The sequence below is a fragment of the Bombyx mandarina genome, chromosome 23 (genome assembly GCF_030267445.1).
Source record: "Bombyx mandarina strain Sakado chromosome 23, ASM3026744v2".
NCBI lineage: Eukaryota > Metazoa > Arthropoda > Insecta > Lepidoptera > Bombycidae > Bombyx > Bombyx mandarina.
The window spans coordinates 15,951,332-15,973,363 of NC_143229.1; the positions used below are offsets into that span (position 1 = coordinate 15,951,332).

The 22,032-nt window shown below is 38.4% G+C and overlaps 3 protein-coding genes across 8 annotated transcripts in view; 1 reads left to right on the forward strand and 2 right to left on the reverse strand.

Annotated features, from left to right (window-relative positions):
- The window catches only part of ATP7 (copper-transporting ATPase 1), a 64,129-nt gene extending 58,455 nt beyond the window's left edge, over nt 1-5,674 (reverse strand). Inside the window, exons 1-3 of one of the 3 annotated variants that reach the window (XM_089737332.1) lie at nt 5,396-5,674; nt 2,425-2,508; nt 890-923 (exon numbers count right to left, since the gene is read on the reverse strand). In XM_089737332.1, coding sequence (XP_089593458.1) covers nt 890-923; nt 2,425-2,437 — 47 coding nt within the window. In that variant the 5' untranslated portion in view covers nt 2,438-2,508; nt 5,396-5,674. Of the gene's footprint in view, nt 1-889; nt 924-2,424; nt 2,509-5,395 lie in introns of those variants that run through there. The other 2 variants (XM_028179120.2, XM_089737334.1) reach the window with 2 other exon arrangements.
- Nucleotides 5,675-6,134: 460 nt separating this feature from the next.
- GMF (Glia maturation factor) lies at nt 6,135-12,598 on the forward strand. Its single transcript, XM_028179140.2, has 4 exons — nt 6,135-6,647; nt 7,740-7,849; nt 9,042-9,129; nt 9,754-12,598. The coding sequence occupies exons 1-4, from the start codon at nt 6,483-6,485 to the stop codon at nt 9,871-9,873; spliced, it is 483 nt and encodes a 160-aa protein (XP_028034941.2). The 5' UTR covers nt 6,135-6,482; the 3' UTR covers nt 9,874-12,598.
- Nucleotides 12,599-13,325: 727 nt separating this feature from the next.
- AgmNAT (Agmatine N-acetyltransferase) lies at nt 13,326-20,540 on the reverse strand. Of its 4 annotated transcripts, none has more exons than XM_089737337.1 (6): nt 20,509-20,540; nt 18,413-18,504; nt 17,302-17,396; nt 15,324-15,499; nt 14,106-14,272; nt 13,326-13,612 (listed from the first exon to the last, which is right to left on the reverse strand). In XM_089737337.1, the coding sequence occupies exons 2-6, from the start codon at nt 18,499-18,501 to the stop codon at nt 13,408-13,410; spliced, it is 732 nt and encodes a 243-aa protein (XP_089593463.1). In that variant the 5' UTR covers nt 18,502-18,504; nt 20,509-20,540; the 3' UTR covers nt 13,326-13,407. The 4 variants fall into 4 exon arrangements, with proteins under 4 accessions (XP_089593463.1, XP_028034930.2, XP_089593465.1 ...); XM_028179129.2 differs by lacking the exon at nt 20,509-20,540 and adding an exon at nt 19,401-19,526; XM_089737339.1 differs by lacking the exon at nt 20,509-20,540 and adding an exon at nt 19,401-19,450 and having other exon boundaries at nt 18,376-18,504.
- Nucleotides 20,541-22,032: the final 1,492 nt, after the last annotated feature.

Consider the following 22,032-nt stretch of genomic DNA (forward strand, 5'->3'; position numbering starts at 1 on the left):
CGTCCGTATTAGTATTTTTCCACATAATCTGGTAACCTAGTCTTGTGTATACCAAAATTTCAGAGACGAAAAAAATAGAAATCAAAGACAATCTGCTCTGAAAATGAGTTCAGATTAATTTCAAAAAATATATTTACAGTTATTTTATAGATTAGTCATTGCCATCAGCGCCATCTATCCATCATGAACTTAATTACGTTCGTAAGTATTATTCTTTTTCTACATTATCTGGTAACCTAGAGTCTAATATCAACGGAACCGGGCGAGGGTTCTTCGGAGATGTCGCCTTTTATACGTGTAAAAGGGTTACTTAAGCTAGTGTTAGCAAATTCTCTCGGATTGAGCCGGAGGTCAGTATGAAGTTGGAACAGCGCCCCTAGTGGCAAGCGTAGGCAAACGTTCCAACTCTATACAAATTAGAGTTAACTTTTACGTTATCGAGTACGTCAAAGATGTGGCACTAAGCACACTGATTGTCTGGGTCCGTTGACCCCGAAGCCTAGATAGGCAATGAAACTAATACTTTCGCTATAATAATATGCAGGGCAGTATTGCCTATGTGTGTACAAGCTCACAGGACTTCCCGTCGCCAGCGACCCGAGCACCCTTCCATTCCAAGGGCTCGATGAGCAAACTAACCCACAGACACAGCCCACTAACTTTCTCGCCGGATCTTCTCAGTGAGTCGCGTTTCCGATCCGGTGGTAGATTCTGCGAAGCACGGCTCTTGCCAGAGCCAATGTTAGCAACACTACCGGTTTGAGCCCCGTGAGCTCACTTACTAGCTCGGTGAATCTAGAATAACCCCTCGAGGTCATTAGCATAGGTACAAGCATAGGCATACAAAAGAAAGCCTTCCGATCACGCGACTAACTAATTAATAACTTACCGGTTGACGTTCTCCAGCATCTCCGTCGATTCTTCTGAAACCAAACAGGACTTAGGTTTAACACAAACACATCTGGTGGAAAATTGTGTGATAGTTCTTAAATATTTACTGGTAAAATTTTTACTGGTGGTAGGACCTCTTGTGAGTTCGCGCGGGTAGGTACCACTACGCTGCCTATTTCTGCCGTGAAGCAGTAATGCGTTTCGGTTTGAAAGGTGGGGCAGCCGTTGTAACTATACTGAGACCTTAGAACTTGTATCTCAAGGTGGGTGGCGGCATTTACGTTGTAGATGTCTATGAGCTCCAGTAACCACTTAACACCAGGTGGGCTGTGAGCTCGTCCACCCATCTAAGCAATAAAAAAAATACACAAAATTTATCTACCCAGTCGCTGGTAGCCTAAGGAGCTATCCCAGCTACGTGGAGGTAAGTAATTTCCTAACACTGACCGTAGCAAGAGTATTGCCTCAATGAATTTACCACCGGATCGGAATCGCGACCCACTGAGCAGATCCGGCGTGAAACTCAGCGGGCTGTGTCTATGGGTTAGTTCGCTCGTCAGAGAAAAAGACCCGAAAGACCTTGAAGAGCCTAAAAGCGTCGAGAATGGATGTGGGGGATCCGATAGTTGCAACGGGTACCAGTACATAAAGTTTTTTTTTATTGCTTACATGCGTGGACGAGCTCACAGCCCACCTGGTGTTAAGTTGTTACTGGAGCCCATAGACGTCTACGACGTAAATGCGCTACCCACCTTGAGATATAAGTTCTAAGGTCTCAAGTATAGTTACAACGGCTGCCCCACCCTTCAAACCGAAACGCATTACTGCTTCACGGCAGAAATAGGCGGGGTGGTGGTACCTACCCACGCGGACTCACAAGAGGTCCTACCACCAGTAATGCCAGTACCAGCAACTTCTTGTGTAGTCGGGCTTCGATAATCACTCTGACCAGGACGTTTTGGCGAGAACGCTGATGGGAGCGAAGCTGCATAAATTGTTTTATTTTTTTAATTTACTGTCTGCTCAGGTTTAAACGTGTAATAGCCGTGTTTTTATTTAAGCCTGTAAGCTCACGTACCCGTCATTCAGCGAGAAGCTTTAATAGCCCCTCAGACTACCAGCAAATAGGTAGTGAAAAAAAAAGCAACTAATACACTCGTTTAAAAGTCTAAATAAATAATAATTTTAAATAGATATGCTTTAACAAAAACCGACTTCAAATAGAAAAAAAAAGATATTCCAAAACAAATTATAATAATAATAATATACACTAAAAACAATAATCATCGAAATCGGTTGGCGTGATATTGAGTTATTGAGTTATTCATCTATTTGTCGCGCAGGTACTTAATGCAAATTTAAGACTTGCTTTCTAATAAAAAAAAAGAATCATCAAAACGATTCACCCAGTCAAAAGGTATGAGGTAACAAAATGAAGTCGATTAAAAATTCACGCCTGGCAACTGCGACACTAACTTGAAAAAAAGATCTTATCATTTTATTGCAGCGGATCATTCTATAGAAACTACTTACCTTTGTCAACCATTTCACAGATATGATACCGCCTGCCTTAGCACGATAGTGCGTTAATTTTTCATTTTTCTTTCAAGGCTCCCTCTGAAAAGAAATTAAATAAAAATCAAAATCACTAGAACGCCAAAGCGTTTCAACACGCTTTAATAAGCTCATCCTGTAATTTTAGATCTATATGACAAAATTTTTGAACGTCATTCTCATAACGTCCGATCAACTTGACAATTCGCACGCTCGTCAAGGACCAATGATGATACAATAATCTTTTTTTTTTGTATTGCTTAGATGTGACGACGAGTTCACGGCCCACCTGCCGTTAAGTGGTTACCGGAGCCCGTAGACATCTACAACGTAAATGCCGCCAGCCACCTCGACACATGAGTTCTAAGGTCTCACTTTTCAACAGCGCAACGGCTGCCCCGCCCTTCAAAACCGAAACGCATTACTGCTTCACGGCAGAAATAGGCAGGGTGCTGGTACCTACCCGTGCGGACTCACAAGACGTCCTACCACCAAGTATAACTTCGCTATAATATCGAGACCGATATCTTTTCCAACCCGTGTCCACCCAATGCTGAGTATAGATCTCTTCATATGCACCCCATTCTTTTCGCGTCCAGTCTCTACCAACTATTTTGACCAGCATCAAAGCTATTACGCTATCGAGAACGTTAAAAAACTCGCACTAAGCACACTGGTTGTTGGTCCAGTACATGGTCTCCAGTACTTTTGAGCCCTATGCACCGATATAAAAAGTTAAATAATGTATATTAATCATTAGTTCAGTTTGCTGTTTAAAATTGGTTTATAACGGGCGTTTAGTTTATTTTGAACAACATACGTAATTTTAACTGTAAAATTGACTTGAACGAATCTGAATTTAGAGGACAAACGAAAACACATTAATATTTAAAGAATATCACACCAAATCAAATCAAAAACGCGTCAAACAGGATCTTCGAACTTCCTAAAAACTAATTATCAGCGATGAGTAGTAGTCATTCACAGGAGGTTGATCAACGCAAACAAACAAATAACTATGCCTTTCTGTATCAAATAACAATGACTATAGTGGACACATCTGTATGTAACATTATACGCAGATAGAAAACAATACAAATGTGTGTTACTATAATATATGTGGTTTAAGAACAACAAAAAAACATTCTCAAATAACAAAAGCCAACTAACAATTAATTCCATCTTCTTTCTTATCCTGTCTATACCGGTCAAAATATTAGGATGAAGTTATAAACTTAACTACACCTACCAAGCTTCATCTCTGCACTCCCCTAAGGTAGACTGTTAGAGAATGCCTATGGCATTAAGTCCGCCTTTATACTTTCTAGTATAAGAAGTTATAAATAAAAATAAAAATAAAATAAGATTATTGTATCATTTTGAAGTCGGTGAAAATAATTTTCAAAAATTCAATTACATAAATTTATTAGTTACATGTCAAACTGATAGAAGTGTGTTAATAATACACTTGATATGGTGCGTGGGTATACATGCAATATAATGATAGGATGTTCGGTTCAATTAAAACTTCTTAAACCAGGTATGTATTAATTTGTTTTCTGATTGCCTATTGTGGGCACATTCACCCAAACAAACCTTTTCAATGAACAAAGTAAAGATCCCACATCAAAAGACTTGAAATTTAGGATTATTCAATGAAAAGTTACAGTTTAATCTCAAGTTTTTTTTATCACTGTTATATTGTTTAAGATATTATTTTCAATCCTTGCAATTTTTTTAAAAACTATAATAATAATGATATTATTGACAGAATTGTGTCAGTTTAGTATTAGCCTTCGGAAGAGCTGGAGTCTGGACTAGATTTAAACACTCGTATTACAAATGTCCACGCTCCCCCCTTTTTTTTAGGTGACCGTTTACTTTAAGAGCAGATGCCACAACATAATGTTGATAGACCAGTGAGTGCTAAGTCTTTTAAATGCTGCCTATGTCTATCCAATTGACAATTTGCATGTTGTAAAGCCGTTTCAATTGTTTTCAATCACAGCATTGCAATTTTCGAAACCACAAAACAAGCACCATTTTTGTGCTTGCTTTCGGAAAACGAAAAAATAACTAACATCTAAGCGAAATAAAAAAAAAACTCAGCCTGGATTTGTTCCAATACATCACAGCCTGATATTGTAACAGCCAAGTGCGTTCAATAGAGATTAAATTATTTATGAGCATCAAGAGAAAACAGATGAGTAAGTAAGTAGTACAAAAACAATTTAATGCAAATATTATTTCGGAATGAATATACTTATTAATCATAGTTTTTCTTTGTTTATTTTTATTGATTTTGAGATTGATTTCTTTAAGATTTGCAGTGCTGTCATAATGTATTCAACATCTCAGAGGGCAGTTTATGGTGCATCACTCAGAGGACATATTTTTATTTACATAATGTATAACCTTGTAGTATAATTGTTGATAGCTACAATAGGTTTTTTTATTATATTGCTTAAGTGGGTGGACGAGCTCAGGCCCACCTGATGTTAAGTGATAGGTAGGTGGCTGGAAATTGATAGTCAATAAATGAAATCCAAACATAAGGGATTTAAATTAGAAATACATTGATTACACATCATTAAGATTCAAAGCATATTATTTCAGTAATTTTAGATTAGTAAATGTTTTCTTTGTTAAAAAGCAAACTTTATTAGAAAGCTAATTGGAATCAAGCTTTATTATGATCATGTGTGTTCATGTTTTAGTGAGTAATGACAAAAAAAAGTTTTTTTATTTTAACTTTTATCAAATAAGTCTTACTGTGTCTATGGTTGTTACAAAATATTTTAAACTCGCTTAAAGTCATAAATATGAATATAACACGACCTCGAAACGCAGAAGCGAGAATGAAAGTAGCATTATGGCTAATATAATGTACACTTTTAAAATCAAATTTAAAACATAAATAATTGACTTCATTCGAAAATCTAATACTTACAGAATTGTTTAAGCACTCGGATAAGTTCTTGACCCCAATATAGGACACCTAAACGCACAAAGTACTGCAGTTTTACAATGATAAAATTCAAACTTGTATCTACACCTTATTTAACGCTTTTAACTTAGAATAAAATAATTTGGACCGCGTAAAAAGTATTTTAGATCAAATTTCGGTTGTGACTTCAGTTCGCAATTTCGATTTTAAGTTATATTAAATGAGTTTTGTTTTGTTAATTAAAAAATTGTATTCTTTGTAAAGTTGTACAATAGAAATTATGATTTTGTAATTTACAAATAAATGTCAATTATTTGTGACTTCTGACAGATCTTGGACTCTTGACATTTCACATAAAATCAGCTGTGTTTTAAAATTAAATTAAAACACATTTTGTTAGGAAATGTTCTGAAATGCCCTAGTGACATTTCGGATTACTCTTAAAATTTTATTATATTCTGACTTTACTGGTAGTTTTCCAATTACAGAGCATAATGCGACTCAATGACGCACAATGCCGAATTATGCTGAAGCTTAATTGGAACGTGAATTAGTTTTCAAATGCATCAGCAGAGTGCGCTAAGTTAGCACAGTTTTAATTAACATTGATTATTTCTAAGAAACTACGACGAAACGACAGCCTTACAGTTTTTTTCAACATAAAATAATATTACTAACGATAATATAAACAAAATTTCGATCAATGCCAACTTAAAGAAAAAACACTTGTCAATTTTCTGTTACTGAGTCGGTATCGATTGCGAGTATCACGCGAGAGCTGTACTTTTGAGAGTGCTCGATTGTGCGAAATATGTTGGAACATTCAACGTTGAGCATTATGCCGCATAATGCGCTCTTGTGCTGTAATAGGAAAACTACCACTATTTCATTTCATTTTAAAGTTTGTCTATAAGACTGTTTCGTCTTTTAAAACGTAAGACTACGTTTAATTTCAAATTTTAAAAGGTAACTACAACGTGGTCATTCCCTTTGCCAGTCCAATTGGACGAAGCAAAAACAAACAAAAAAAACAATGAAAATTGACATTTGACAATACGCGACCGTACGTAGAGACGTAAACAAGCGACGGATGTTGTATATTTTTTGTGATTACTATTCATTATTGATACCATTAAATATTCCGATAATGTCAGCACAAAACGTAAACGTCTGTGATATTGGTGACGATGTAAAGGAAGTCCTGAAAAAGTTTCGTTTCCAGAAACACACTTCCAATTCTGCTCTTATTTTAAAGGTAATTTAACTAATTTATCTTCCCATAGTTCTACTATTAATAAAGATATGGTTTCTTCATCTATAATCTAAAGTAGTTTTTTTATTTATTTATGTGCTTAGTAGCTGGTTAATTTCGATAAAAAAGAAAAAAAAACCTTTTCCGGCCATACACCATGAATCATTTGCGCAATGAAGCGTATCGCCGGACCTAATCATTTTGCGTCATTGAACAATTGTGTAGGTACTGCGAAAACTTACGCCACACCCACAGATATTTTTATGAAATAACTAAAACTGCGATATTTGGTACAACTAGAGAGAGAGAGAGAGAGAGAGAGGGAAAGAGAGAGAGAATATAATTTATTGCACACCATAACACAATAAAAAAAAAATCCACAAGCAAGTGTATTTGTGCGATAGAAACTACTAAGAAAATGAATTATTGTTTAGCTTTAATTATTTTTTTTGTTTCAATGAACAAACATATATTTTATTGAATCATCCGATTATGCCAGGTTTCAAAGCATGTAGGCATACTAATTTTTCTTAATAATTAAAGTGTTTACCTGATGTTCTCGTAAGAATTCCTAAATGATGGTCTCATTAATAAAAATAAAAGAAAGGATTGCAGTTGATCATGTTCTGAGCTACTGCTCTGACTTCTGTCGTGGTTTACGTCATGACACAGATAGTTATGTATATCTACTACATAGTGTCTTTGCTTGATCTATGAACTAGTAATTTAACAATTTTTTTAAATTTAATAATTTAATAACTAGTGATTTAATGACCAGAGAGTGACACCAGAAACATTTTTACCCAGGATAATCCTACAACATGTTTCATTTGTTTTCAATTACAAAGTGCATTGTTTTGTTCTTTTATAATGATCTGTGCTGGTGCATAGCTGGTATAGATAGCCCTTTAGGCCACCACAAATAAGTGAGGAAACAAAAAAAAATACAAGTATTCGAAAATACCAAAACATTGGTTAAATTTAATCAGGAATCCTTTTCATGATAATGTCAGGTTGCGAAGCAATCTATCGGGTGTTCTCATTTAAACAACATGAATGAAGAGTATGATGAAGAAGATAATAATGCATTTCCAGGTGAATAGAGAAAAACAAGTCCTAGAAGTTGATGAGGAGCTGGAGAGTGTTGAGCTTGAAGAACTACAGGATATTCTGCCATCCCATCAGCCGAGATTCATAGTTTACAGGTAATATGAATGGAAAATGGATACTCTTAATATTAAAGTACATAAACATATATATTTCTTTAGGCCAGTGCTTCCCAACCTTTTTTCAATCTCTAACCATTCAATAAAACTTTTCATTTACGAGTAGCCTTCTCCTCTTAACTCTCTGCTTACGTCTAAAATTGTGTTTCGTTTCTCTTAAGGTCTATATTAGTCAGACAATTTCTATTAAGAAAGTTATAAGGTCCATTTTGACCTACAAATCTGTATATATAATATTACTTTATAAAATATCTTTCATACAATCAAACATAGCTAATAAAAACGGGTTAAAAACGAAATCCGTCAGACACACGTCTTACAGGTGGTAGGACTTTTTGAATCCGCACCACGCAGGTATCACCACCCTGCCCATTTCTGCCGTGAAGCAGCATTGCATTTCGGTATGTAGGGTGGGGCAGCCGTTGTACTGTTAAAAACTTACAACTCATGTCTCGAGATGGATGGCCGCATTTACTTTGAAGATGTCTACGGGCTCCGGTAACCATTTATCACCAGATTGGCCGTGAGCTTGTCTACCCACCTAAGCAATAAAAAAGCTTGGGGCCATCAACCACATCCTATTTCTGACAAGACTAGTGGGCGAACCAGTTGACAGATGAATCAAATATGTAACGGATTGCTGAACCCTTTGCGCTGTGTGTTACTCATAGAAGATGAGTAACACGATTCGGATGGTAGATCAGCGAACCAATGCTCTTGCTAGGGCATATCTCACGTTCAGTGAAGCTACACGTCATTACGGATCCTCCCGATCCATTAACGGTGCTTTTAGGTACCTCAAGCACTGGTCATCGTCCTCGCCGAACCCGCCGCTTGCGACAGAGGGCTCGGCGAGTAAATTAACCCATAGACACAGCCTACTGAGTTTCTCTTCGGATGTTCTCTGTGGGTCGCGTTTTCGATCCGGTGATAGATTCTGCGAAGCACTGCTCTTGCTAGGGCCAGGGTTAGTAACACCTCTGGTTTGTGCCCCGATAGCTCATCTGCACGCTAGGGTAACGCCGACATAGCCTCTCAAGGCTACCAGCATAGGTAGGAGAGAAAAAAAGTGAATCTAGTATAACCTCACAAGGTTACTAAGAGATCGACAGGCAAACCAAAAAGATGAAAATTGACATTGACAATAACGGTCACGTTCTCGTTCTTCCAGCTACAAAATGGAGCACAGTGACGGTCGAACGTCATTTCCGATGTGTTTTATATTCTACACACCCAGAGACGCACATATGGAGCTGCAAGTAAGTTATGTGTTGGAGAATGGAGAGTCTGCAGCAGATGAGTACTGAAGGGACGTTTGTTTCTTGAGCTAAGCTCGGGTAGGTACCACCGCCCTGCCTATTTCTGCCGTGAAGCAGTAATGCGTTTCGGTTTGAAGGGTGGGGCAGCCGTTGTAACTATAGAACTGGAGTTCAGAACTGATATCTTAAGATGAGTGGCCGCCTATACCAGTGTTTCCCAGCCTTTTTTGTGCCATGTGCCTGGGCCATGTAGATTTTCTTTATTAATTCACTGCGATTGCCCCCCTTAATTTTCAAATTGCCCCCCTGTGGGGCGTGGGCCCCACATTGGGAAACACTGGCCTATACGGTAATAACTTAACACCAGGTTATGCGTCAGACTTGATGTCTCTATATCTCAATTGTATATGTAACTTGTACGTTAATTATTATTTTTATTAGTGTTATATTGATCAAGTAAGTTATTTGTGTTTTAGTGATAATAAATATATATTTAAATAGAAAAGCTATTTATCCGTCTGCGGAATTCGAACATCGGTCCAGTCGCATCAGTCAATATGAGTGCAACGTCTTATCCTTTAAGCCACGACGACTTTTATATTTGTAATGTTAATTTGCCTTCAGGTTATGTACGCGGGCACACAGAGGGCGCTGGCGGCCACCGTCGGAGCCCCGAGACTGCTCGAAGTCCGGGAGATAGACGAGCTGACCTCGGAATGGCTCGAAGAGAAACTGAGAAAATAATTACTAATAATTAAAACAAATTAAAGCGTGTCCGCCCGCCGACGTGGACAAAGCTCGGCGAAAACTTAGTATTTAGGTTTTTGACTGAAACAGGGAAGATTCATTAGTAAGGCATTTTGATAGCTCACAGAAAATATTACAAGTTATTCATACATTGGGTAGGTACCACCGCCCTGCCTGTTTTTGCCGTGAAGCAGTAGTGTGTTTCGGTTTGAAGGGCGGGGCAGCCGTTGTGACTATACTGAGACCTTGGAACTTATGTCTCAGGATAGGTGGCGCATTTGCGTTGTAGGCGTATATGAGCTCCAGTAACTAGTTAACACCAGGTGGGCTGTGAGCTCGTCAACCCATCTAAGCAATAAAAAAAAATATACCGTGGCGGGTAGCCATCATACAACACAAGATATTTGACGGATGCCTGAATCTCGCTTACGACATTTTCAAGATAAGCGTACATATATACAAGTTCCGAACAACAACATTTGAAACGTCGGTCTGCCGAGCAATATCACCCGTTCGGTGGAAGATCTTCCCTTTGTCGTGAGATAAATGAGAACGATACATTTGAAATAGCAATGCAAATAATCTAACTTAATTTTATATTTGTTAAATCCGAAGCGAGCTACAACGTATGACGTCATACGTGGCTAATCACTGTCTATTCGTTTATAATCTGTGCATGGTTGGCTTCGAGTGACATCACACGCGGTGCATCCGTTTAAGTTTGCAAAGCTCACGAAGCTGTCGTAATACAAACGATCGGTGTGCTTAAATAAAAACTGTATATAGTTTGTAAATTTGTGTGCAGTTGGAACAGCGCCCCTAGCGGCAGTGAGATTGTCGCTAGGGGCGCTGAGATATTTCATCCCATATCATCTCATTTCATTTCATACCAATTGATTAATGTTTCAAATTAATCAACTTCAACTTCGTACCACACCTGTTGTCATATTTCTTAAAAAAATTATATTAAAGATAAGCTGTATGGTATGATACCTTTGCCTTTTCAGTTGGAAGAATAGAACTATTATGTACTCAGTAAATGCTATTTAAATTTTTTACTATCTTTTACGAACAATGCAGATTATTCTGGCGGTAATAATTTTTTGTAATATTTTCGTAATTCTAGAAAATCGTATCGTATATCGTAAAAGAAAAGCGAATATTTCGAGGCTACCTCCAAGTGTTGATTAATGTAACCTCGAATGAGTGGAGGTCGAGGTATACTTGAGGTGATAACTCGAAATCTCTCTTGTAAACGATGACATATGAAGCCTTTACTAATGTGTTCCGTATGGCACGCAATGTAATTAAAAAAAAACCATGACGGGTCAATGACCTCGAGTCACGTTTGCGTTGCACTGCGCATTCGCGTGTGTGTAATAAAAACGCAACTGTGTGTGTGGCGATGATAAAGTGGTGTATGCAAACTTATCATATTATATCTTATTACTTGACTTACTTATAACTTATTGCTAATTATACTCTTTCCACACCCTGTATCACGTTTAAAATCAATTGGTTATCTGTAAAGTTGGTTTACGGTCGACAGTCTTATGTGTAACGTCAGTAGCAGAACTACTTGAACTGCTAAGTCTGACGTCACGCGAGCAGAGAGATAAATGTGTCACAAGCCAACGCTTGGGCGTATCGTGCATCTCTATCGCTTGTTCCGCGCTCTCGCTCGCACGCTCAGACTCGGGCGGAACGTGACACTTTTTCGTGTGTGCAGCCCGGTGTCCATCGATTTACAAAAAGTTATCACGTCAAAATAAAATTCTGTGATTACAAAAACTATTTAGGTAAGATTGAATGCTTGTGAAAGACATTAGTTATTCTAATTCGGTATTTTTTGATTCTCTTTTTTTACGAGCCATTAGAATTGAAGTGTCTTAAATAAAACAAAAATTAAGCAAAATTATTCTTTATACTTCGAACAACTTATTTAGTTTTATTAAAATTAAACATACTCTTTTAGTGTAGAAAAAGGACACGTACTTTTTCCTTCGCTTTCAAATTAAAGTGTTGAAATCGAAAAAAATTGTTAAGAAATTATAATTCTTTGGCGTTTACCAAAAAATAAGAATTTGGGAGCCCACTGAGTTTCTCGCCGGATCTTCTCAGTGAGTCGCGTTTCCCATCCGGTGGTAGATTCTGCGAAGCACTGCTCTTGCTAGGGCCAGTGTTAGCAACACTCCGGTTTGAGCTCCGTGAGCTCACCTACACGTTAAGGTGAAGCTGAAATAGCATCTCAAGGAATCAGCATAGGCTTAAAAAAAAAGAATTTGGGTTTAAGCCACTTCAACACTAAAGGTGCGATGTGGTCATTGTTGCCGATGGGCACTAGTAATCCGGCATCGATTATTTGATATCGAACAAATGTGATTTATTCCCGCCCAAAAAAAATTGTATCCATACATTTTTCTTATCTGCCATAAAAAAAATGTGATCACTATCCAATTTTGTGTGTTTATCTCTAATGCCATATTTGTAACTATTTTAAAGGATTTCTTATTGTATATTTTGTAATAAAAAGACGTATTATTGTTAAGCGTTTAGTTATTAAGATTTCGGTGACGAAAGTGTAATTGAAAAAAAATAACTGCTGCCATATTTGAAAGAGAAAAAAATTATAATTAAGAAGTTATTTTGGCTAGCGTGTCTCATGCATTTATTGATTTTAAATGTGTATTTGAATTTATAATAATAAACGGACATATTTATATTGGTAATGTTTTATTGGATCCTTTTAGGGAGTTTACTCCTCTTGGAGTATTTTAGTGCAATTTAATGAAAATCTAGAATTTAGATGGCGCTGCTGTAGTGAGATTTCTTGAAATACGAACTCTGTTAATTGTAGAGGTTAGAGGCGAAAGATGTTTTATGTAGGGGACAAGCAGACCGTGAATGGCGTGATATGAACAGAAGCAGTTGTAGACTGGGCGAAGGGTTCCGAGTTGAATTTGATATAACAACTTTTGACGCCATCTTGGAAATTACATCAGTCACTACGTAGTCGCCGCACTGAGCGGTCTTTAATTCAAAATTTCACATCAAAACTTAAAACCCATTTACCTGCCTACTGAAATCAAATCAAAACAATTTTATTCAACATAAATGAAAATACATACTTGTTGAACGTCAAAAGAACTACCGCTGAAATAAATCTACCCACTAATTTAATTGTGTAATTTTAGTATGCCAATTGCTTTTACTTCCATAATCCAAGCACGAAACCCCTTACAAGAGATAGGGCGTGTTCACAGTTCGCGCGGGTAGGTACCACTTGCCTATTTCTGCCGTGAAGCAGTAATGCATTTTGGTTTGAAAGCTGGCGCAACTGAGACTAAACTCTTGTCTAGGGTTACTGTTAGCAGATTCTCTCGGATCGAGCCCTTGAGCAGGAATCAAGCGACCAGCGAATAGGCAGTGGAAAGTAAAAAAACGTGAGGATTATTAAATTCTTTATTAAAATAATAATTTTTTTTGTGCGTGCATGTTTTGTACTTAAATGAAATAAATTCCTAATACGCGTTATTGTTGTTTTTTGAATCGAGTGCCCATTAGTTTTGCTCTGTCTGTGGTGCATTCAGTCAAATTTATTCCGAATTGTAACATGTCTGAGTATTTTAGTTCCGCTAAAGTCTCGTAGCCACACTTCGCTGCCAGGACTTGGGACGTGGTGGCCGTGAAGACGGTAGCAGTCGCTTCTATGCCAAGAGCGTTTCCCAGGGGCTCTCTGTTGAAAATGCCGTTGTATCAACGAATTGTAAAGAAAAAAAAAGAGGCAATGTAAAGCGATGTGTTGTCAAGTACTGTGTACTTATTGCGAGTTTTTAACGTTCTCGATCGCGTAAAAGTGAACTCTAATTTTCATGAAGTCGGAACAGCGCCCCTAGCGGCAAATGCAGGCAATCTTCCAAGCAATTGGAGAGGCCTACACCTATGTCCAGCAGTGGACTGTTATAGGCTGATGATGATGAGTTAAAAAAAGTGAAAATTAGATAAAGTAATGTATCAGAGCAGTTTTACCTCGGAGGCGCCAGTCTCGGCAATGTTAATGACCCTGCCACATTCGTACCTATTTCATTTTGCCCGTGCACTCACTAGAGGGCGCTAGAGCGACGCTTGCACGCGGGTGCTATATGAGCTAGACAAGCCTTTGAATTTATGACAATAAAAAAACGCGATATTACAGCGTTTTGTTAAAAACGTTTTGTTAGCGACAGTACCTGGCCGCGAAGAGTCTGGCTCCGATGTTTTGACCTCGGTGCTCGGGCAGCACCGTGAGCCCACTCGAGGTCAAGTACTTGTCCACGCCGTAGTATTTGAATACGTTGCACAAATTCTCCGCTTCTATCAGTGTCCTAAGCAGCTTCTTCCAGGATTCCCCTTTTACCTGCAATTGCAGAAGGGTTCTCTAGTCGACGGCATTGACCACTCACCAGAAAGGTACCCTAATGCCTGTTTCGGCAGTAAATCAGTCAGGTATCTCAAGGAATTTCAGGCGCCATGTGCCCCCGATAATGGCAATTTGGTAGGCAGCAGCTTGGCTCTGCCCCTAGCATTGCTGAAGTTCATGGGCGACGGTAATCACTCACCATTAGTTGGGCCGTGTGCTCGTCTACCTACAAGGGCAATAAAAAAATCCTTTTACTCCTGCAAGGATATTTAAGTGACAAATCAAAAGCTCTCATTAGTAGTGGAACCACTTGTGCGAATGTCCCCTCTTTTTTAGAAGGTCAATTGGAGCTGTTAACTTCGCCGCGTTTTTCTTTTTTTGCATAGATGTGTTGACGAGCTTATAGCCCACCTGGTGTTAAGTGGTTACCGGAGCTTATAGACATTTACAACGCAAATGCCTCCAACCACCTTGAGATATGAGCTCTAAGGTCTCAGTATAGTTACAACGGCTGCCCCGCCCTTCAAACCGAAACGCATTACTGCTTCACGGCAGAAATAGGAAGGGCAGTGGTACCTACCCATTCGGACTAACTTGAGGTCCTACCACCAGTAAAGCGTTACAGAGATGAGGTCAGCAGGCGAGCAGTACAAGCTCTATGTAAATATTGAAGCAACATCCATGGAGGCTGTCTTGTTGGAAAATCGTTCTTATTGTTCTAAATCGTCTCCAGCCAACCAACCCACCACCGTCACCATAGTCACCAGCCACTAACGCATTCTCGTGGGTTTCAACAGGTGGTCCGTCTGCCTCGTTTCTGGTGGGTAGACCACCATAAGAACTCATATTTATAGCTTGATTATCATACGACCTTATACCTTCTTTATAGAAGGCGTTCGTAAACACGTGTTACGTACGTAGCTTCTTAGAACTATTGATGCCTGTCTATGGGATTTGAATGACGGCACGGCCGCGTCCTTCGATAGGGGCACTCCTAGCCTAACATCTACAGGAAGTTCTGACCAAACTGACGCCAGCAGTGCTGTACCGTATCTAAATCCTCGTCTATATCGTCGATGCTCTTCACCAGGACTATGTTGAAGCCGACCAGCTCGTCAGGTTCCCCGTCTACCTCGGTGTAACAAGCCAGACTGACGTTCTGCGTTACGTATTCCTCCCAGTTTTTCACTATAGTCTCAATTGAAACGGGATCCCTGTTGATTTCTGAATAGAAACATTTGTTTTCTTTAACACACCTTCATAAGCTAGACTTTGTATCTCATACAAAGGTACATACTCGATCCTGTGGACCGAATGGTAAACAGTCGACGTCGACCTAAGCACGTCATTTCGGATCCTCCCGAACCATTATCGGTGCTTTTAGGTACCTCAAGCACCGTTCATCGCCCTTGCCGAACCCGTCGCTTGCGACAAAGGACTCGGCGAGTAAATTAACCCACAGACACAGCCCACTGAGTTTCTCGCCGGATCTTCTCAGAGGGTCGCGTTTCCGATCCGGTAGTAGATTCTGCGAAGTACTGCTTTTGCTGGAGTCAGTGCTGGCAACACTCCCGGTTTGAGCCCCGTGAGCTCACCTACACGTTAGGGCGAAGCTTAAATAGCGTCTCAAGGCTATCAGCATAGGTAGGGGAAAAATACCTGCTACGGCAGAAATAGGCAGGATTGTGGTACTTACCCGTGCGGACCCACAAGACGTCCTACCACCAGTAAATTATTAATAAATGAAGTTCAATTAAAAACATCTAACTGTTGATTATAATAACAAATAAAACAGACTTTTAATTACAAAGATAAATGTCTCAGCCTTTCACCCCTCGATGTACTGGGCTTGGTATGAAGTTTTAGCTGGAGATGGCAGTTAGTAACATGTATAGCTACTCATCATTCAAATTAGGACTCAAGACTACCTTTGATCGTTTAGAATGAAATCATCATCAGCCTTTATCTGCCCACTACTGGACATAGGCCTTCCCCAATGCTTTCCACATAATGCGGTCCTTCGCTTTCCGCATCCAACGACTTTCCGCCGTGCGCACTAAGTCGTCGGTCCACCTGGTTGGAAGACGCCCCACGCTCCTGGTACTCATCCATTCGAGGACTTTCCTCCCCCACCTGGCCTCAACAGATGTGACCAGCCCATTGCCACTTTAGCCTGCTAACTTTGAGAGCTACGTCGTCGACTTTGGTTCTCCGTCGAATTTCTTCGTTCCGGATTTTGTCCCTTAGAGAAATACCGAGCATAGCTCTCTCCATCGCCCGCTGTGCGACTCTCAACACGTTCGCGTGAGCACTCTCATTTCTGAATATTGCGACTGTGGCGTATCTTTTTCCCATTTAAAGTTTAGCAACGCCTAAAAACGTCCCGCCGTAATACGTTCATCTTATGATGATTTTTTGTTGTAGGAAACGCGGCGGTGTAGGCTATGAAAATCGAATGTGTTGCGGCGCTAAGTAGATGCGCCATAGGAATTTGCCCATAAAATAGACGTCCAAAGACATTCGGACAAAATAAATATGATAATCTAAAGGCCGTCATATGACGTTGCGCCATTTCACAACGTTGCTCACGCGAGCGTGTTAACTTATGGGCCAGCCCCGCCGTCAGTGTCCACTGTGCTTAGTGCGAGTTTTATAACGTTCTCGATAGCGTAAAAGTTAACCCAATTTTGTATGCAGTTGGAACAGCGCCCATAACGGCAAACGTAGGCAAACGATCCCATTCCATACAAATATGAGCTAACTTTTACGCTATCGAGAACGTTAATAAACTCGCACTAATCACACAGGTTTCCGCTCCGTAGGTCATCGCGGGGAGAACGCACTGATTAAAGACTTTTGTCTTCAGGCATTGAGGAATTTACGAGGTTATATATATTGCACGGAATTTCATGAAATGAAATAGCTTTCCCTGAAAACCACATTCATTAAGCTTGACTTCGATAAATTAGCTCTCAGCACAACCGCTGTGAAGTCATCAGCGGTCCACGGGCTCTGTCGAAACTTACCTAATACATCACAAAGCGGCTCGTCTTTCAAAAAAGTACTCTTCATTAACTCTAAGCATTTCTCTTTCGCGTCGTCCATGTCCCTTATTTGGTACCTTGAAGACAAATAGAGTTTTGAACAAGGCCCAGATTAGTTGGGACGATGTTGATTGCGTGCATCACACAATACAATTGTTGGACCAAACGACGCAATGTAATCAATTCTAGAGTCATTTAATCAGACGACGCGATCCCATCAATGTAGAAGCCTGGTAGTTACGGGAAACAGACATAGTCCGAAATTACTATTGAACTTAGGTGTGAAATGAAACGTATTAGTTGAGGATATTTTTAAGCTATTGCATAGCTTTTATCGCGGGCTTTGAGCGCGGCGACCGAATCAAGAAATTCCGTAACGAAAATAAAACCTAACAATCCCCACTCTCCGCCTACCATGTAGCCCGCGTTCAACACATTCACTCGTTGCGCTTGTGTAGTGTTTGTGAATAAGCGCGTGGCGTGACGTCGCACTGAATGCGCATCATGACTAGTCTGCCCATCTCTCTCTCGCGTGGTCGAGCTTATGTGTGTGAAGGGGACGGTTAATATTTTGCGTTTGTTAATGTTTATAAATAGAGTGTGGTTTTATTTTATTATTGTTATAATATTAAATTGTTATTGCCTAATTATTATCGCACAAGTTGATAAAAATGCTATGGCAATAACTTTACCGCGGCATTCCCCGAGTGCCACAGGTGTTTTTCTTTTTTTTTTCAAATTAGACGATAGTATGAAATATATTGAAATCGACGGGTAAAAAGCTATTTCGTTTAAGCGACATATTTGTAACTTCACAGGACAGGGATTTAAAGTTTGGAACATTTGGAAAAAATATAATGACAAAAAAAACTTCTTCAGCTATTTGAATGTGGTAATTTAATTTGTGATAATAAATAAAGTTCAGTTAAAACCATCGAATTTTTTATCCTTATTAATACAAAATAAAACGGACCTTTAATTACAAAGATAAATGTCGCTTAAACCAAATAACCCTTCAAAATGTCTATTGTTGTTTGTCCAAGGCAAGCTACCTACTTATTTTAGATGTAATTTAGAATAGTTTATCACTGACATCTTAGCTGGTTTTCCATCCCTCTCTTTGCCTTTAAAACGACTCCATACCTGCCCGATGGGAACACTGGCGGGCCTCTGAAATGGCATTTTCTGAAAAGGAATTCACTCGAGTCAATTCATATAGAACAGCAGTCATTATCGCCGACTGATTGGCTCAAAGCACAAAAAAAAACGGTAGGCAGCGAGTTGGCTCTGCCCCTGGCATTGCTGAAGTCCATGGGCGACGCTAACTACTCACCATCAGGCGGGCCGTATACTCGTCTGCCTACAAGGGCAATAAAAAAAGGTGAGCGCGAAGAAGTGTCGCTGCGGAGGGTAGATACATTCTCGATTTAAATCAGATTGATCAAACAGCGGGTAATCTTAAATAATCACACAAGCTCACGTTTGAATATCTAAAATACTAAACAGTAACTGATATTGATCGCAAATGTTTCAGTCGAAAAATTTGCTATAAATTTTATTAATATTATCATTTCTATTTATTAATCATTGGAAAACAGATCTTTCTCGAATTTAGAACTTAGTTTTGTGTTAACATAATGAACAATAATGCATACATACTTTAATAAATGTAATGTGATTTGTTTTTTAACGATTTTTTACGTTTGAATTATGAATACATTTATTCAAACAAATGAGCCACTACGTCGATTGGCAATTTTATTGGGAGATCTTAATATTTCAGCTTTTTAAGGCTTAAATATATTTACCGTTTGAGGCGAGAGCTAACAGACACATTAGGTTGTTTATAAAAAAAACAATAAACAAAAAGTTCATTATTATTCAACACATTATCGTTGTTTTTCTGCGAAATTGCCAGTTGTATTCGAAAACTAGCTAAAACTAGTTTCCGTAAACTTGTTTACAATTCATCTTCAATTATAAACACTGCATTTAATATTAATACAACATTATACTATTGAAAAACTGTCGAACGTGTGAAATTTAAACTCTTTGATGCAAATAGTTTGAGGCAAACTTACGTATTTTTAATTTTTGTGCGTTCAATATGAGATACGAAACACAAATGCCAATAGATTATACACTTAATATTTCAGACAAATGCGGATACGTCGGGTAAATTATCGTAATGCACAAGCGATCGATTGAATGATAAACGAAAAAAAACTTTAATCCTTGGAGATAAAGCCTTATCGGGTTAGCGCTGGGAATAGGTTTGTGTGTAACGAGACTTGTATGTGTGCGTTCGAGTGTGCCAGTTTCCATTGTTTTGCAAAACGATTTTTTTTATTTTATTTTTGTTGAATCGTCACTAGTCGTAATCTTGATTCACTTTAAATAATAATGTTTGTTAGACGATTCAAAGCATTTTTCTCATCATTGTAACCTGACTTCCTTTATCCAGATGTCCAAATCGCAAAGCGTAATTACACAATACAGTATTGAAATAAAATTAAAATAAAATTGTTCTAGAAGTCTATGAAGAGAATTTTATAATAGTATTACAAGTAATACAATTTTCTTGCTTATATTATTATGCTTATTATATGCAATATAAATTGTACCTAAATGTTTATTTTCATACGCATCATATAGTGGAGTAACTATATTGTTGTATATGGATAAAACATACTTGTATTTATTTTATGTTTTACTGAAGATGCATATTACTACTAGTGGTAGGACGTCTTATGAGTTCACACGGGTACCACCACCCGGTCTATTTCTGCCGTGAAGCAGTAATGCGTTTTGGTATGAAGGGTGGGGCAGCCCTTGTACTGTAAGAACTGAGACCTTAGAACTTATAATAATATCTCAAGGTGGGTGGCGCATTTACGTCGTAGATGTCTATGGGCTCCAGTAACCACTTAATACCAGGTGGGCTGTGAGCTCGTCCACACACCTAAGCAATAAAAAACAAATAATTAAAAAATACTATTTTGTACTGGGTATAAAGGGAATAAACGAATGCTTCAAGAAACCTATCTAATTATCATAGTACAAAACTTATCTTTATCAAAATTCCTATTAATCAAAATTCCGCGGTAGAAGGTCGTGAACACGAAATGTTTTTCACCATTATTTTTTTTAATGCAACAACGTTTTTCTCGTCGTACATTGGAAACGTACTATTTACGTGGTGACGATGATGTAATTCGCGACCAGTGCGCCGGAGTTCGCAACAGGAAATACCTTAACTTAGCACTTGATTCATTAGTTTATAATACGACTTTTTTTTCGTATTCACCAACGTAGGTATTGTTTCTAAAGACTTTGGTTTTTCTGTGACATAGAACCGCAAAAAACTTTGCATATGTTTCTGAGAAAACAGCGTCTTGTAATTATTTTACGCGCGAAAATCGTCCGTCACAAATAAATTCAACCACTAACAGTGTTGCCAGCCAGCATTTTTGTCAGAATTTTGAGACGATGCCCTTACAATGGACACAAGTAAATTGTAGAAGTAACGTTAATTTTAATAATAAGCAAATAAAACAATTCATCTGTTACAGATTACACACGGTCAACTACCACTAAGGATTCCTTTTTTTTAAGGGATTTTATGACCTGGTAACTGAAACCTTTAAGTCATGTCTTATTTTAATTTATGTTCATATTTTTGTGAAAAATGATATTATGGAGTGAAATGAAATGAAGATGATTAATTTGAGACACTAATCAACTGGGATGAAATTAAATGAAATGAATTGAGATGATATGGAATGAAATATAATCTCAGCAAAATGGTGGTCATTTACTAAGATTTTTTCAGTGGACTTTTTGGAGGATCCCGAGAAGCTACGTCCAGCGGCTTTGTTTCATTTTCCCACATTTGTGCACTTTCACAGATATTAAACAGTTAATAAACCACCATTATTACACATTTAAACCCGAAGAAACACTAAATAGACAAAATAAAAGAAATCACACAACTTCACTCCTCGCGTTCCCGCCAAAAAGTCACTAAGGATTCCCTGTACTATGGGAACACAGACTCATACATATACACGTAACCTCTATATGATTTATGATATAAATCTTAAAGAGGTTATAATAAGTAATGCAGGTGACATAAATTGTATTTTGAAACATTAGAAGAAGAAACAGAAAACATTGAAACATTTTGAATATTGAAACATATGAAACATAAGAACTGGTGAAGCAATAGCTTTAAATGTTGTATCTCTTTATAGAGTAACTTTCCTGAGCTAATCTTTCTTTTACGGTGAATAAAATAAATCTACATTATATACACATACTTACATACGTTTATATAAACAGATATATGGATATTTAACACCTGAACAAAGTTAAGAGCTAATTTTTTCCCCGACTTATTCGCTTGGTTGTCTAAAAAACTACTTCAGCTACAACCAGACCGGTAGGTGAGTTCACTTGATCTGGAAGTATTTGCCTACACTAGCCCTAGCAAAAGCAGTGCTTGAATTTACCACCGGATTGGAATCGCGACACACTGAGTAGATCCGGCGAGAAACTCAGTGGGCTGTGTGTGTCTACGGCACGGAAAGAGGTGATGTGGTGCTATTCGAGGACCCTAACTGTGAGGAAATGCACGGTTTCGTTTTCTAGTGGATCGAGTTTTTTATTGTCCCTATAGGCAGACCAGCATATGGCTCGTTTAATTTACAGTCG